Here is a 14,923-nt window from a genome sequence, read left to right as displayed (position 1 = left end):
GCTACAACTCTTCACGGTTAAAAAATGTGGCAGATTACCTCAAAAATATATGGCTATATGGCATATTATATACATAATTTTTGAAACATTTTGAAATGTGTGTAGCATGTACATGACCTATTTCATTCCTCTGCGTACCACTAGAAGGAGGCCCGCGTACCACAGTTTGAGAACCACTGGCTTATGCTGTAGACGAATGACGATTCTTGATGCAGTGCCGTCTGAGAGATTGGAGATCAGCTAAGGCTTACTTCCTTGTCAAAATTCTATCAGATTCTTTGAACCTTTTAATTATGTTATTCAATGTTGAATCTGAAATATCTAAATATCTTCCTATTTTTTTTTAGGAAAATTGTTTTAAAAGATTTCATTAATTTTCTCACGTTCTTGTTGGCAAATCTGGTTATCCTCTGCCTATCTTTGCTCCCACAGGACTAGACCTTTCTTGGATGCTGCTTTTGTACTAAATAATTATAATAATTGTTTTTATTTGCATTTTCCATACTGCCACAACTTTTCTGATTTGAGGTTGTAACTGAATTAAATCCTTATAAAAGTAACTAATTATCATGAACAGTAACTATTGTGTTTATTATAATATGGACACTATAATAAATAAATTGTTATTATAAAACACCTATGAAATGTAATATAAACAAAAACAATAAAACATAATAAATGGCTTACAACTTAATAATCTTGGTTTATATATTAATATTTACTGCACTGAACAGAACTGGCCAACAAGTAAGTCTAAAAATAAATTATGTTTTTTTTTTAAGAAATGTAACATTGTCCAACCCCCAAACACACACACACACACACACACACACACACACACACACACACACACACACACACACACACACACACCAATCATCATAGTTGACATCCCAATATCCCCCACTCCCATTTCAGTGAGTTCAATTATAATGAATGATACAGTATATCAAATATATAACGCCACGTTATTGTCAGTAACAGTACTGAGGTTGCAATTACTTGTTACTGGAAAAAGTAAATATGTTAGTAGTAATGTTGATTATTTATAACACTGTTATTCCTATCAATGTACATTTGTGATATGAAAATAAATTCTATTTCACAGTTTGAAATGTCCCTAAATACCAAAGAAACTTGCATCACAATCAATAGGTTTTTGAATTACAAATCATGCAACCTTTTGAGCATTTTCATGCATACAAGTGCAGCATATGTCTGCAGTGTGTGAATTCATATCACTTGCCAAACATACTAAATATATGTGACTCTTCATGTTTCAGATGAACTCTGGTGCTATCAGGACACAAAAAAGAGAAATAACATGGGCTGCCTCAACACACACACATACAAACACACACATACAAACACACACACACACACACACACACACACACACACACACACTCACACACTCACACACTCACACACTCACACACTCACAAAATTTACGGGAAATCACAGACTTTCTAAGAATTTGAATCAAACCATTTCAACATACAGTATTCCCTGAATGAAGTATCAGGATTCAAGAATTTCCTATGGGGTGTGTGTGTGTGTGTGTGTGCAGTTGCAGAGTGTGTTAATAATAAAAAAAACTATTAGCAGGGGATTCAGATGAACAAAAGGCAGCTGTATAAGGGTGTTTTCAGTGGGGTGTAGGTCACAGGTTTTAAAAAGTAAACACATACCGCACACACACATGCACTACGCATGGGATGATAACCGTTTTCAAGGTGCACCATGGTTTGGAAAAGTCAAGGTTTTAAAACCATCAAAATGTTGTTATATTGTTCCTTTATGTTATTACTATACTACAGTATATGTATGTTTATATATATATATATATATATATATATATATATATATATATATATATATATATATATATATATATATATATATATATATATATATATATATATTCTTGTGTTTTTACAACTATTTTATTTAGTTTTTTTAGGGCAACAGTATCTCCAGCTGAAAAGGACCCTCCACATCAAAAGCTTCTGTTCCAAAATATTTTAAATGTTGCTTACAATAAAATGTATTGTGTTCAAAGGGGAAAATGTTTTTTTTTTACCCAGACATTTAAAAAGAATTTTTTTCAGAGGAGTAATCACAATACCACGAAACTGATACCACGTGATATTTTTATCTAAGCTTATCATGCAAACAAAATCTTATACATGCCTGACATACACACAGACACACACAAAACATATATATTAAGTAGTCAAAAGTAAAAGATATTTGATATGCAATGCTTTGATAATATCAAATTTGAGCATGTTTTGAACTGATATTTCTCTCCAGGTATTCAAAATAAATGCATATAAAATGTACAAAAAATGTGCATTTGTGATATCTATGCAAAAATGTTTTTTTCAATGCAAAAAGAAAGAGAACGTTGTATGTACCGAAGAAATTTTAATGTATATATATTATTAATCCATATGAAGATATGCACTAAAAGTGCATCTACAGTACCCATAAAAATAAGTTTGCTTTCTAATAAAAATTCAGATAAAATGCTCTACGTAATTGTCTATGCATACAAATGAGTATTGTGATTAAATAATATATTCCACTGTTTGAGCTCACATGTCTGGAATGAATGTTGGGCGTGCTCAGTCCAGCCTTTATGGAGCAATGAAATCCCCACTGTGCAGAATAACATTAGCATGTTGTCATGGTGTGCATGAAACAAATACAGGCAGTTTTATGATAAGCGAGTTCCCCCTACGTGTCTCTGTCCTTCTCCAGACCTCCATACGAAGGCTCCAAAACATCTTCGGATGAAGCATCTGGTTTGTTTGATGTTTTACATAACAAATGAGATGAAGGTGGTGTGACAGCATACTGAGTGTCGGAAAGACACACACACTCACATATGCTTCCTGTAAAAACAACAGCCGCCCACAAAACCAGAGTGACTCCCATAAAACCAGTGAGGCTTTTGTACTCGTAATGGTGAGTCAAAGAAATGGTGTATGATTGAGAATATACAGTATGTGCAAGATTTAAGCTGTAATTAAAAGGCTTTGGTGTTAATGAATACAGACATTCCCTGCTGGTCATGTGATCTATCAATACACCTATTAATCAAGCTCTTACTAGACTTTCTAGAAACATGCAGGTGTGTTGAGGCAAGTTGAAGCTAAAATCTGCAGGGCACCAGCCCTCCAGGGCTGAGTTTGAGAACCCCTGGCATAATAGCAGATTCAAAAACAAGACTAACATCCTATGCTAATGAGGGAGAGTTCATCACTAACGGGCAGGGCTTTCCTCCGTACAGAGAGAATGTCAACCAAAGTGCCTCTGCAGACTGTTTAGAATTTTTACCTTATGAAGCTGATTAAAATCACAAACTGTTGCCACAATATTGTGTTTAAACTCCTTAAAATTGATTTTTGTATGATAGGTCCTCTTTACACAGGAAAGATGCACATAATTTGTCTTATTTGAAGATGAGGGCGTCATGGAGAACTGTTATTTTTATATTGAAAATCATTGCTGCTGGTTTTTTTATTTTTTATTTTTGTAATAACGAAAAATCATTATCCATTAAAATATTTAGCAAAACAGAAATATTTCTACTTTCCAATTAAACCTCTGTATTTGGAAATCCTTCAGAAACTATTTTAATATGCAGATTTGTTGCTCAAAAACATTTTTAATAAAAATCTGTTGAATACTGATAACAATGTGTTCAATGCTTCAACAACGCTTCGTAATATGTATGTGGAAAATGCACATCAATTATTAAAATTAAAAATTTTTAATAAGATTATAAATGTCAATTTTGTGTTAAAATATTTCTATAACAAGTGATGGGCAGTATTTAAGATATTAAATATAAAATAGTATTTTGTCATTTGTATTTGATTAGGGTTTATGAAAATGGTTGAATATTTTGTGTCAAAATACTTCAGTGTCTTGTATTTTTGTATTTTTAAAATACTGTAAAATACTTTGTAAGAAGTCTACATCAAGACATCATATAAATGCACCCTTTGATTAGTCTTTGGGTGTTACTGACTCTTTCATTTGAAGAAGAATTTAATAAAGAAAGAGTATAATCTACAAATATTAGTAAGTTTGGACAGATTGCTGATGCCACATGTTTGTCGTTAAAACAAACAATATAAAAATAAGTCCAACAGTGGTGATTCCTTCAATACTTCATTGGCTGTTTCAAATGCCAGTAGTTGATCAGTAGGTCTACTGTATAATTAATAAGAGAAAAGATGTAAGCCTTAAAATGCCACAACATATAAACACAAATATTTAATAAACAAAAACTCCAAATACAGTTTTTATATTGAATATTGAATAGTCCAATAGCAAAAAAGAAATTTCTGAAAAACTCTGCAAACAAAAAAAAAAAAATTAACTCTTTATCTAACACAATTTTAAAATATTAAGAGGTTGAATAATCATTGTACAGAGATGATGGCAATTTTACTGGCCTTTTTAAAATACAAAATACAGTATTTTATTTTAGTACATTTTGTGGCTGCTGTTATTTGTACTTTATTTTTATACACCTAAAATTAAGGTGTTTATTATTTTATTTTAAAATGCATTTCAATGTAGTTTTGCCCAACCCTGCCTATAACATTTGTATAAAGTATTAATTTCTCAAGAAAAAAAAAGGTCTTACTGACCTCAAACCATTGTAAATGCATAGCATAGGTTATCTAGGAAAGATTCATCTTATGCTGTATACAGTGTAAAAAACATTATTTTGTTACCATTTTATTTATTTATATTGTTCTCTTGGTTTGTTTGGAGTCTGAACCAAAAAATATGTAATATGTAATTTCTAATGTACATTTAAATCCAAGTCCTAAAGCTAAACATACAAAAAAGGCTTTGATTTGCCTTGTTACAGACCCATTTTTGACATCATGTCCAAAATATATGTATTTGGCCAATTTTGGCCTCTCTGTTTTTTTTAACTAGCCCTTATAAGTCAGGATTAAATCCATAACCACTCATCAGTAGCTAAGAACATGACAATTATTTAAAATAAAAAGCACCAAGAGTGGAAACTTATCAACAAAAACAACAGCAGCAACTGTAACTAGACAAATGTCGTGCAGGAATCAAACTGTCTAATGCTCAGGGGTAAGAATAAACGTGCTAAACTCTATTAAGAAGCTCACATTGTCTGAACCCCAAGATCCCCTAGCAACCGCTATCTGTGTTCACAACATCATCAAGCTGAAAACAGCCGGTGCTAGGAGAAATGGTCTAGCACATGCATAAGCACACATGCACACACCAGTACACTGACAGACAAAACAGGAAACCCCAGTAATCCAAGGGTTTGGATTAAGTTGAATAATCCTTAATGAAATCAGATCGCAAACAGATGAAACGAAGTCACCTTAACAAACTTTCTTTCTCTACGGTCACACAAATATGCACCTCACCCTTTCCATTCAGACATAATGACTGAGTTTGTTGACGCAAAATGCTGCACAATAAAACATTGAGACGTTTTCATCACATCTTTTTTGTGTTCAGGTTCTGGAAGTTGCCTTTCAAGACTCCTTTAGTGTAAAAGCCATTATGTAACTGTCTGAAAACCGTCGCATAATAATAGTCCGTATGAATGGAGTGTGTGTAGAGACCGATGTGTTACCTTTGCAAACAAAGCACTTGATGTGGAAGTGTTTGTTCTGCACCCGGAGCACCTCTCCTTTGCAGGGTTTGCCACAGTTTTGACAGGGGACCGGGCCACTCTGCCGCTGGCCCTTCTGCTGCTCCAGGGGACTGTGGACAGCCTGCTGGTGAAACGCTGTGGAGACACAGTGATAGACAACATTTGGTTTTTAATATTCCCAGATAGCGCACAAAAACTGAGAGGTATAGAATTACTCACAAATCTGTGAACTAACTTAACCACACCTGCAGTTATCTCGATATTAGCTACATGTCTAAAAAAAAATTGTTTGGTGAATATTATTGAAACTGGCATAGTCTATACTACAGAGAAATGGTAATAGTAGTCTGCTTGTACAATATTTAAAAATTTGACACTAACTACTTTCTTTTTCTTCTTATTTTTTTTAATATTTGTATTATTTTGTTATTTTTTTGCATGTTACTACAAAAATCACAATTTGAAACTGTCTTTAATACAGTTTTTCTCAACCATGTTCCTGGAGGACCACCAGCTCTGCACATTTTCTATAGGTGCGTCCCAAATCACATACTTATGCACTATTCTACACCATTCTGTAGTATAAATAGTGTAAGTAGTGCATTCACCCAAAAAAAAAAAAAACTCTGAAAACAATAATTGCACTTTAATTACGTGGACGATGCACTTACAGTATTCAATTCAGTATTCATTAATATGAAGTGTTGAATGTTGGACACTTCACGCACTCAACAACCACTGTTTTGTACACTTAGCGGATGTGGGGAAGCTATCGGGCAAACATGTTGGGTTACTTCATTAATTTTGGAAAGTGAAAGCAAAATTTTTCTACGAGAGTGATTATACCACCTCCCGATGATAAATGCGATTATTCTCATAGCAGGTATTATTTGGTGCTTTGGTCATTTCTTTCACTAATTTGGCAATCATAAAATGTCATCAGGGAAACGGTTTGAATTTCCGCTAAATAAAAAAATTTTCCATTTGGGACAGCGCTACATTCATATACTATGCTGTTCAGTGTAGTTCATTCATATATTATGCTGTTTCGCATAAGTGCAAAGTGTATAGTGTGCCATTTGGGACGCAGCTCATGTCTCCTTAACCAAACACACCTGATTCAGAAAATCAGCTCGTTAGCAGAGACCAAAAGGCCTGTAATAGGTGTGACAGACAAAGGAGACATCCAAAACACGCAGTGTTGGTTCAGGAATATGATTGAAAAACACTGCTCTATTACACACACACACACACATATTTTTTTTTTTGTGAATTGTGGGTACATTACATAGGTCACTATTGTTTTTATTCTGTACAAACTGTATTTTCTATTGCCCTAAGCCCAGTTCTGTAGAGCTTTTTAATGCATTAGCCAATTAAAGCCAATGGGTTTGGATTACCAGTGGTCACTGAATACTTTTTTAAAGTTATTGCAACTTTTTATCAGAAGTTTTACTTTTTTCTCAGAATTGCATGAAACAATCTTAAAATTCAGACTTTCCCCTTCGTAAATTTAAAATTGCAAGTTATAAAGACTGAATTGCAAGATGTAAATATGCAATCCTGAGAAATAAGTCAGAATTGCATGACATAAACACAATTAAACAAAATCTAAATTTTTTGCAATAATTGTTTATATTTTTTATTCAGTGGCAGAAATGAGCTTTCTTATGTATGATGACAAAAAAATTGTTGCTGTACCAACTACAAAAATGATGATCAGAGAAACCCTACAAACATATAATGTGCTCGTAAAAAATAAAAATGTAAAAGGTACACAAACATCGTTATTATCCTTATTTATTCATATAAAATAATATAATTTATAACATCACTGAATCAACATAAATACTTTGATTGATACTAACAATCCGAGCTGATCCATTTAGTTTCCTATAATGCCGCAGCCAGACTAGAGTTTGGGTATGCAAAACTCAGACAGCACTGCGAAAAGAGGCGGGATTTTGTTGAAGTTGTTTAGACATAAAAAAGTGAGTGATTGGTTTATATTTTACATTTCTGTACGGAGAGGTCATGTTTTCATCTTGGATTTGATCTCACACAGCCACATGATGTGAATTCGCAGATCAGAGTACACCAAGCTTGAACTTTCCAGCGCAGCGAACTGCAAAACTTGTCACACGAGCTTGCATTTCCGGTCTGAGGGGAGAAAAGTGCTGTGTGACCATGGCTTTACTCTAAAACTCAATACAATGACATGTATGGTTTAAAATAAATAGAAAACACCTGTAAAAAAATCAACATGGAAAATTAGCTTTATAGTACACCAGGCCCTAATTTTACAAACTTTTCTTAGAGTGTGTGGGGCTCTACATTGAACTGTTGAACTTTTGAAACATTTTTAAGTTTCTGTTTGTGCCCGTCTGCCATCCAATATTCACACATACTCCATTACAAAAGGCGTGTAAACTCAAACAAACACTTCATAATACAGTCTAACACACAGCTAAAGAAAGACCTTCAACCTCTTGTTTTGAAAGGGTGTGTAGAAAAACTGGTTTTGTCGGACATCCCGTTCTATTCTATGGTGGGATTTTCACAACAGGTGAAGTCTGAAGAATAAATAGCTATAGAAATGTGTTTTTACTTGTTCACAGAAGCAAAGATCCTGTAATTGTCCCTCATTTGATGATACATTTTTAAAGGCTTCTGGTTTCAGCTCGCACAGATTTGCTGCATGAGCCTTTAACGCTAATTAGATAGAAGTACTTTGGGAGGAAACTACAGCAATCATTGAATGACTGTGTGTGTGTGTGTATGTGTGTGTGTGCATGTGTGTGTGTTTGACTGCATTTGCCATATCATGAGGAAAGACAACCCATGTGCCAAGTCATAATAGTAGTCACAGTATGAAGTACTGTATATAACACTCCTGTTAATTGCAACTAATTTAACTTTTGTAATGTGATATTTTAAAGAAAATAAAAATGTAGAGCGACCCTATCAACCACTGGATTTTGAAATTTATTTAGTGTGCTCTAAATTATACCGAATATGACTTTGCTAAAAAAAAAGTCTAGCAATCTGTCTGACATTATGCAATCAACCCGGGCTCATTGTGGAAACGTAGCCCTGCGGACGTTTCTGCGGACCGCGATTTACGTCCCGGGAGGTACGTATTCGAGGGTTTTTTGTGTTTTAGCGGATCCGCGAGAGGCTGCTTTTTCGCGTTCGCGCCCGCGCCGTTCTCGGGCGAATAGCCGCCAGATCGGAGAAAAAAAAAGAAAAAGAAAAAGCAAAAGCCCCCGTCTTCGATTTCGACCGTGTTTTTGGATCCCGCCACGTTCTCGCCCTTTTTTTCCGGATTCTATTTTTCGTTATTTTTTCCTGATTTCCGGAACCCGCCATTCCCCGGACTCGATCCCGGTCGTCGTCCACCACGGCCGGCTCCGGCTCGTCCTCCTCCTCCAGGGCCTCTGCTCCGTCGACGCAACGCTGTGAGCTAGGCGGACAAACTGATTGCGTCGGGAAAGCCCTCCACTCAGAGGCGTTTCCAGAATGAGCTTGGGTTGTATGCAATACCCTTCAGAGCCTCTCAGTAATGGTACCAGAATAATTAGTTAAAATGGGAAGCTTTAATACGTTGTATGTTTTATTATACTACATAAATTATCATCAACAGAACCTTAAATTATATTGATAAAACTATGCTGCTTCTTCCTCAGGTGATCACAACCAGAAGAACCAAAAGAGGTCAACTGTGGCATTATAAAAACTCATCTGTTTTTGTGACGCATTAAGCTTGTTTCTCATAAGCAATTGATTCAGTGCTCTTGTTTCAGCTTCAGGCCCAATCCCAATTCTACCCCTTAGCCCTTACCCTTACCCCTACCCCTCGTTTTGCACGTGCACGCCAAGGGGTAGGGGTGTCCCAATTCTCTTTAGCTTGAAGTCGTAGGGCTAAGGGGAAGGGGTGAATAGCCCTTCGAAAGAAGATTTTTCAGAACCACACTCGAAACCAGGGGGTAAGAAAATTTCCCAGAAAACACCTGCCACAAAAGCAATATTGCTGAACCCGGAAGTAATGAGATCCACAAATAAGTATTTTTGTCATTATTATGAATTTTTACGACAAACAAACATGTGTTTTAATACATTCATAACCCCGTTCGTGTTTTACCATCATGCTTTTTACCGTACCGGAGGTACGTATGGCTGCGTTTTCTTTTTTAATCGAGCGAACGCTGCAGCGGTGTGACGCCGCTCCGCTCCTCCTCTTCGCGCTCGCCAGGTTGACGGCTTGCCTCCGTGTGGAGGGCTTTCCCGCCTCAACCAGTTTGTCTGCTTAGCTCGCAGCGTTACGTCAGCGGAGTATAGGCCCGGAGGGAGAAGGAGCTGGCCACGGCGACGACCGGGATCGATTCCAGGGAAGAGCGGTTCTAGAAATCAGGTAAGATGAAAAACAGAATCCTCTAGCGCATTCGCGAATACAAAAACTGCTCGAATACGTACCTCCCGGGACATATTTCGCGGTCTCCAGAAAGTCCGCGGGGCTACGTTTCCACAATGAGCCCAGGGTTGGTAAATACACAATACAGTTAAAGCAGAGTACAGTCAAACATCTTATTGCCACTTTAGATCGTTATGATAACATACTATATGCCTTTAGTGATTTCCTGAAGATAAATACCAATAAAAAACAAAACTGAAATAACTACAGCAGTCGCGATCGTCTGATCTTACATGAACCATCAGATCACGAGGGCATATGATGATGTGTGCAGGTGATGTAGTGTTGTCCCAATTCTTAGGGGTAAATTTTCAAGCCCTTCCCCTTAAACCTCGGTTGTAAGGGCCAAGGGGAAGGGGAAGGGTAGGGGTACAAAAATAGAATTGGCATTGGGCCTTACAGTGCTACATTCTAACATGATTTTAAGGTTTTAATACTTTAGCACATCCAGAAACATTATTTCTGTAGTATATTTTTGCCATGATTCCACACAGTGTCATCAAACTATGCCTTTGTTTGTTGTGAATACATGCCCTCTAGTGGTGAAAATTACATACTGTGCTTCTAAATTTGCGCCGCATTTATTCCTGGTTTAATATCAGACCATTTTTGTCACAACTGATTTGACATCGTATGTTGATTAATAATTGACAATGGGTCTTAAGATTAATAATCATACCTTGTATGGTTTATATCACAGTGGATGAAGTGAAAAAAAAATCTTACGTTTTTAGGGATTTAATGACATCTTGACATAAAAGTCAAAATGAAAGAGAGACAAGGTTATTAGTGCTGCTTAAAATTATATAAAAGAAACTGGCTGCTCCTACATTATTAAAGCAATACATTAAGGTAACTCAAAAAAACTAATGCAACAACCATTTAAGTTCAAAAGGTAATCCTAATGAGTACTGTGAACTTAATCCATTTGAGTAAATGAAAGAGTTTGAGCACAGTAAAATACAATAAATAAAGAAAACTCAAACCAACTGAATACTGTAAAACCAAAAAAATTAAGGCAACTCAAACCGTTTCAGAAAACCAATTGCAACAAACCATTTGAGTTAAAAAAAACCAATCTATTTGAATACTGTGAATTTTTAAGTGCCCATTTAAGTTGAAGAAATTAGGTTTTATATTAACTCATTACCTTCAACACTGAGTTCAAAACTCTTTTCAAATGAGTAGAATTAACTTTCAGTTATTTTTGAGTGAATTTTCAATTGATAAAGTTTACTGTTGGGTTTTACAGTGTAATGTTTTGCTTCTGTACACAAAAGTCAGTCATTAGTGCCACTTTCTCAGCTACATCATGAAATGTCTCTGAAACATTGTTAACTGGCTTTCCGATTCACATTTTATTCACCAATTGGCACACCATTCTGTTAACAATTGATGCTAATACATTCTGCAAACTCCCACTGTATCAGCTTGTTTTTATATATCTCCAGAGAGACTCTTGTGCTGCTGTACCTCAAAAATGGCATGCTGGGAATGTTTTAAGACCCCTTTAAAGCTGAAGCTATTTCCTCCTTTCACAAATCAGGTACAGCAGTGGACAAAACACAATAAAAATGATGAATGACACTTTTAGCATGTAGACTGTATATGGTAATGCATTATATCTGAATTATTCATCTGAGGTTGTAGTCAAATGACAGAATAATGACAGTATTTTCATAAACATCTCTTCAGGTTTTTTTTTTTTTCAGAATGCATGTTTCCAATAATGAGGCTTGAAAGGAGGGTTGTAAACCCCCCTTAAAGAGTCAAAGCATTTAACAAATTGCAGGTTTATTCCAGCTACTGCAAATTAAAAACAAAGACCCATGGGAAAATAAAGGACAAACTTCATCTTTCTGGAGCAGCCTGTAGTAATTTATTATTATTATTATTATTATTAACATTTTGAACAATTTGAATATATTAGCCCTTGTGTACTGTTCAAATTTACTACCTTTTGTTATGTTAGGGATAAAAACATCCACTAAATTAAACTAAAAATGCATCAGATAAATATATTTTTTCAATTTTGTATGCATAAATCTGTTAATCAACCTCAGTCTTGATCAATCTACTAAATGTTTTTAAAACAATTATAGGATTTTAACTCTTTAATTGCCAAATTCATAAAGTATGCCACTAATTTGGTTAAAAAAAACACACAAAATGACTTATTTTCAGTATATATAATTGTGAACTGTTTTTTTTTTTTTTTTTTTTACCTTTTATCACGTCTTGGACATGTAACAACATTGGCTTTGATGCAATGTTAGTTTTTGTGTAGCATAGAATTTTCTCCATAATTTACATTTTTCTCCCTAATTTACTGTTTTTGGCTGTTTTTGCCACATTCACTTCCATTGTTTTTGTTTACTGCATGTACAGTAGTTCTGAGAGTTGAGATGCATATTTTTGATTTGATTACTGTAAGTGCGAAAATGGCACTCTCACACTCTCAAAGACACACACACACACACACACACTTTATTTTGCCTTTATACTCCATTTAAAACCCAGAATCTAAGCATTTTGCTCAGGCCTATCTAAAGGGTTAACTGTGCCAACAGATGATCAATATGAAAAATTACAAGTTTGACCTTTTCCCAACAGGGAAAACCACCAACAATCAAAAATGCATGATTATACGATGTCATGGTTTCGCAATCAAAACACTTGGTTAATGGAAGTCTATGGGGCAAACAATGCAACAAAGCCAATGTTGTTATGAATCTTTCACATGTTCAAGACTGTGATTAACGATTTAAAAAAATCCAGTCCACAATTACTCTCTATATTGAAAATACATAATTTTGTGCTTTTTTCACCAAATCATCATTTATAAATTTGACAATTAAAGAGTTAAAATCCTGTCATTTTTAAATAACATTTTTACAGCAGTTTAATTTAGAGGATGATTTTATCCCGAACATAACAAAAGGGTAGTAAATTTGCCCAGAGTGTACTGTACAGTTATATATTTTTTTTAAAAATCAAAGCATTTTCCCAAATTATATGTCAAAATAAGATTTGCCACCAAAAATCATTCTGCTGGCCGCAACACAGAAAACGTTATGGCCAAATTGAGACTCAAAATCCCCACAGAGTGGGGTGCACATCATATTAAATGCTAAAATAATATTAAAAGTTTAAATACAAGAAAAAGACAAAATTAAATAAATTCGACAAAATCACATAACATTCATTCATTTTCTTTTCGGCTTACTCCCTTTACTCCCACAGGGAAATTAACCGCCCACTTATCCAGCATATGTTTTACGCAGCGGATGCCCTTCCAGTTGCAACCCTTCACTGGGAAACACCCATACACACTTATTCACACATATATGCTACGGTCAGTTTTAGCATACCAATTCACCTATAGCCAGTGGTGGAAAGAGTACTGAAAATTCATACTTCAGTAAAAGTACCATTACTTGCCTAAAAATGTGCAAGTAGAGTAAATGTATCGGCTGTAAATATCACTGAAAGCATGAGTAAAAAGTAGCCCTTTCAAAAGTACTCAAGAGTACTGAGTAGTGAGTATTACGGTGTAAAAAGCTGATGCATTTACATGTCATTTGTGGATGTGTGTAAATGTAACATTCTGTAGTGCATTCAGTTATCGCCCAGCAGGCACACAACGTCATAAGATGTTAATATTAGGTTAGATTTAGGTCATGACGTTAGGTGATCAAAATTCAATATCTAGCCAGAGTCTATAAGGACAATGTTATTTTGATGTCCAATAACGATATCAAATGACGTTGAAATTTGGTTGATTTTAGGTTGTGTTGGAAAGAGACCAAAATCCAACGTTGAGCCAATATCTTAAACCAACATCATATTGCCATCCAATACTGACATTTATTCGTCAGGTATGGCAACCAAAATCCAATGTCTGATAGACGTCATTGTGGTAACGTCCACACAACTTCAAGCTGTATTGACGCTGATTAGACTCATTAGACGTTGATATTTGGTTGATTTTAGGTTGGATGTTGGACATTGACATCAGCCTGATGTTGGGTTCTGAGGTCAAACCTCATTTCATTTCTAAACAAAATGCAACGTCCCTACGACATTGGGGTACAATGTCAATCTGACGTCATGACGCCATTTTGGTCATCACACAGTAAACATCCTTCATCTTCTCATCAGTGACATGAATATAAACAGTCTTTGGGTCAATGCGTGTAAAGATTTTGGACATCTTATTGGACACTTTTAATGCTTCCAAACAGTTTGCTGCAATTAAAAATCGTCCATGTCTTGAGGTATTTTATTATAATGAGATTTACTTTCTATGTGTGATTTCATTGGACAGGAGTCACAAGACTGATTTTTCTAATCCCCATAGACAAGGAAGAATAAAGTAGTGACTGCAGGTCGAAGGAAAGTAGTGGAGTAAAAGTACCGATACTGTACCATAAATGTACTCAAGGTAAAGTAAAAGTGCACATTTCTAAAACTTAGTAAATTACAATTCCTGAGAAAAACTACTCAATTATAGTAATTTGAGTATTTGTAATTAGTTACTTTACACCACTGCCTATAGCACATGTCTTTGGACTTGTGGGGGAAACCAGAGCACCCAGAGGAAACCCACGCCAACACAGAGAGAACATGCAAACTCCACACAGAAATGTCAACTGGCCGAGGCTCGAACCAGCGACCTTCTAGCTCTAAGGCGGTCATGCTCCCTACTGCGCCACCATGTCGCCAGCACATAACATAATTAATGCAACTCTAAACGCTGCAGTTTAAATAATTCGAAA

At 35.4% G+C, this 14,923-nt stretch overlaps 1 protein-coding gene across 39 annotated transcripts in view; it reads right to left on the bottom strand.

The window, feature by feature from the left end:
- Positions 1–14,923, bottom strand: part of ablim2 (actin binding LIM protein family, member 2) — a 142,930-nt gene that overhangs the window by 71,624 nt on the left and 56,383 nt on the right. For all 39 annotated transcript variants that reach the window (XR_015504118.1, XR_015504103.1, XR_015504111.1 and 36 more), the window contains exon 2: positions 5,654–5,809. Coding sequence is in view for 11 of the 39 variants with exons in the window: in XM_087276271.1 (XP_087132397.1) it covers positions 5,654–5,809 (156 nt within the window). In the remaining 28 variants the exon portion in view is untranslated. The remainder of the gene's footprint in view (positions 1–5,653; positions 5,810–14,923) is intronic.

This window comes from Danio rerio, chromosome 12 (genome assembly GCF_052040795.2).
Source record: "Danio rerio strain M-AB ecotype USA chromosome 12, GRCz13ab, whole genome shotgun sequence".
Lineage (NCBI taxonomy): Eukaryota > Metazoa > Chordata > Actinopteri > Cypriniformes > Danionidae > Danio > Danio rerio.
The sequence above is the reverse complement of the archived record's forward strand: the minus strand, read 5'-3'. Positions and strand labels throughout refer to the sequence as shown.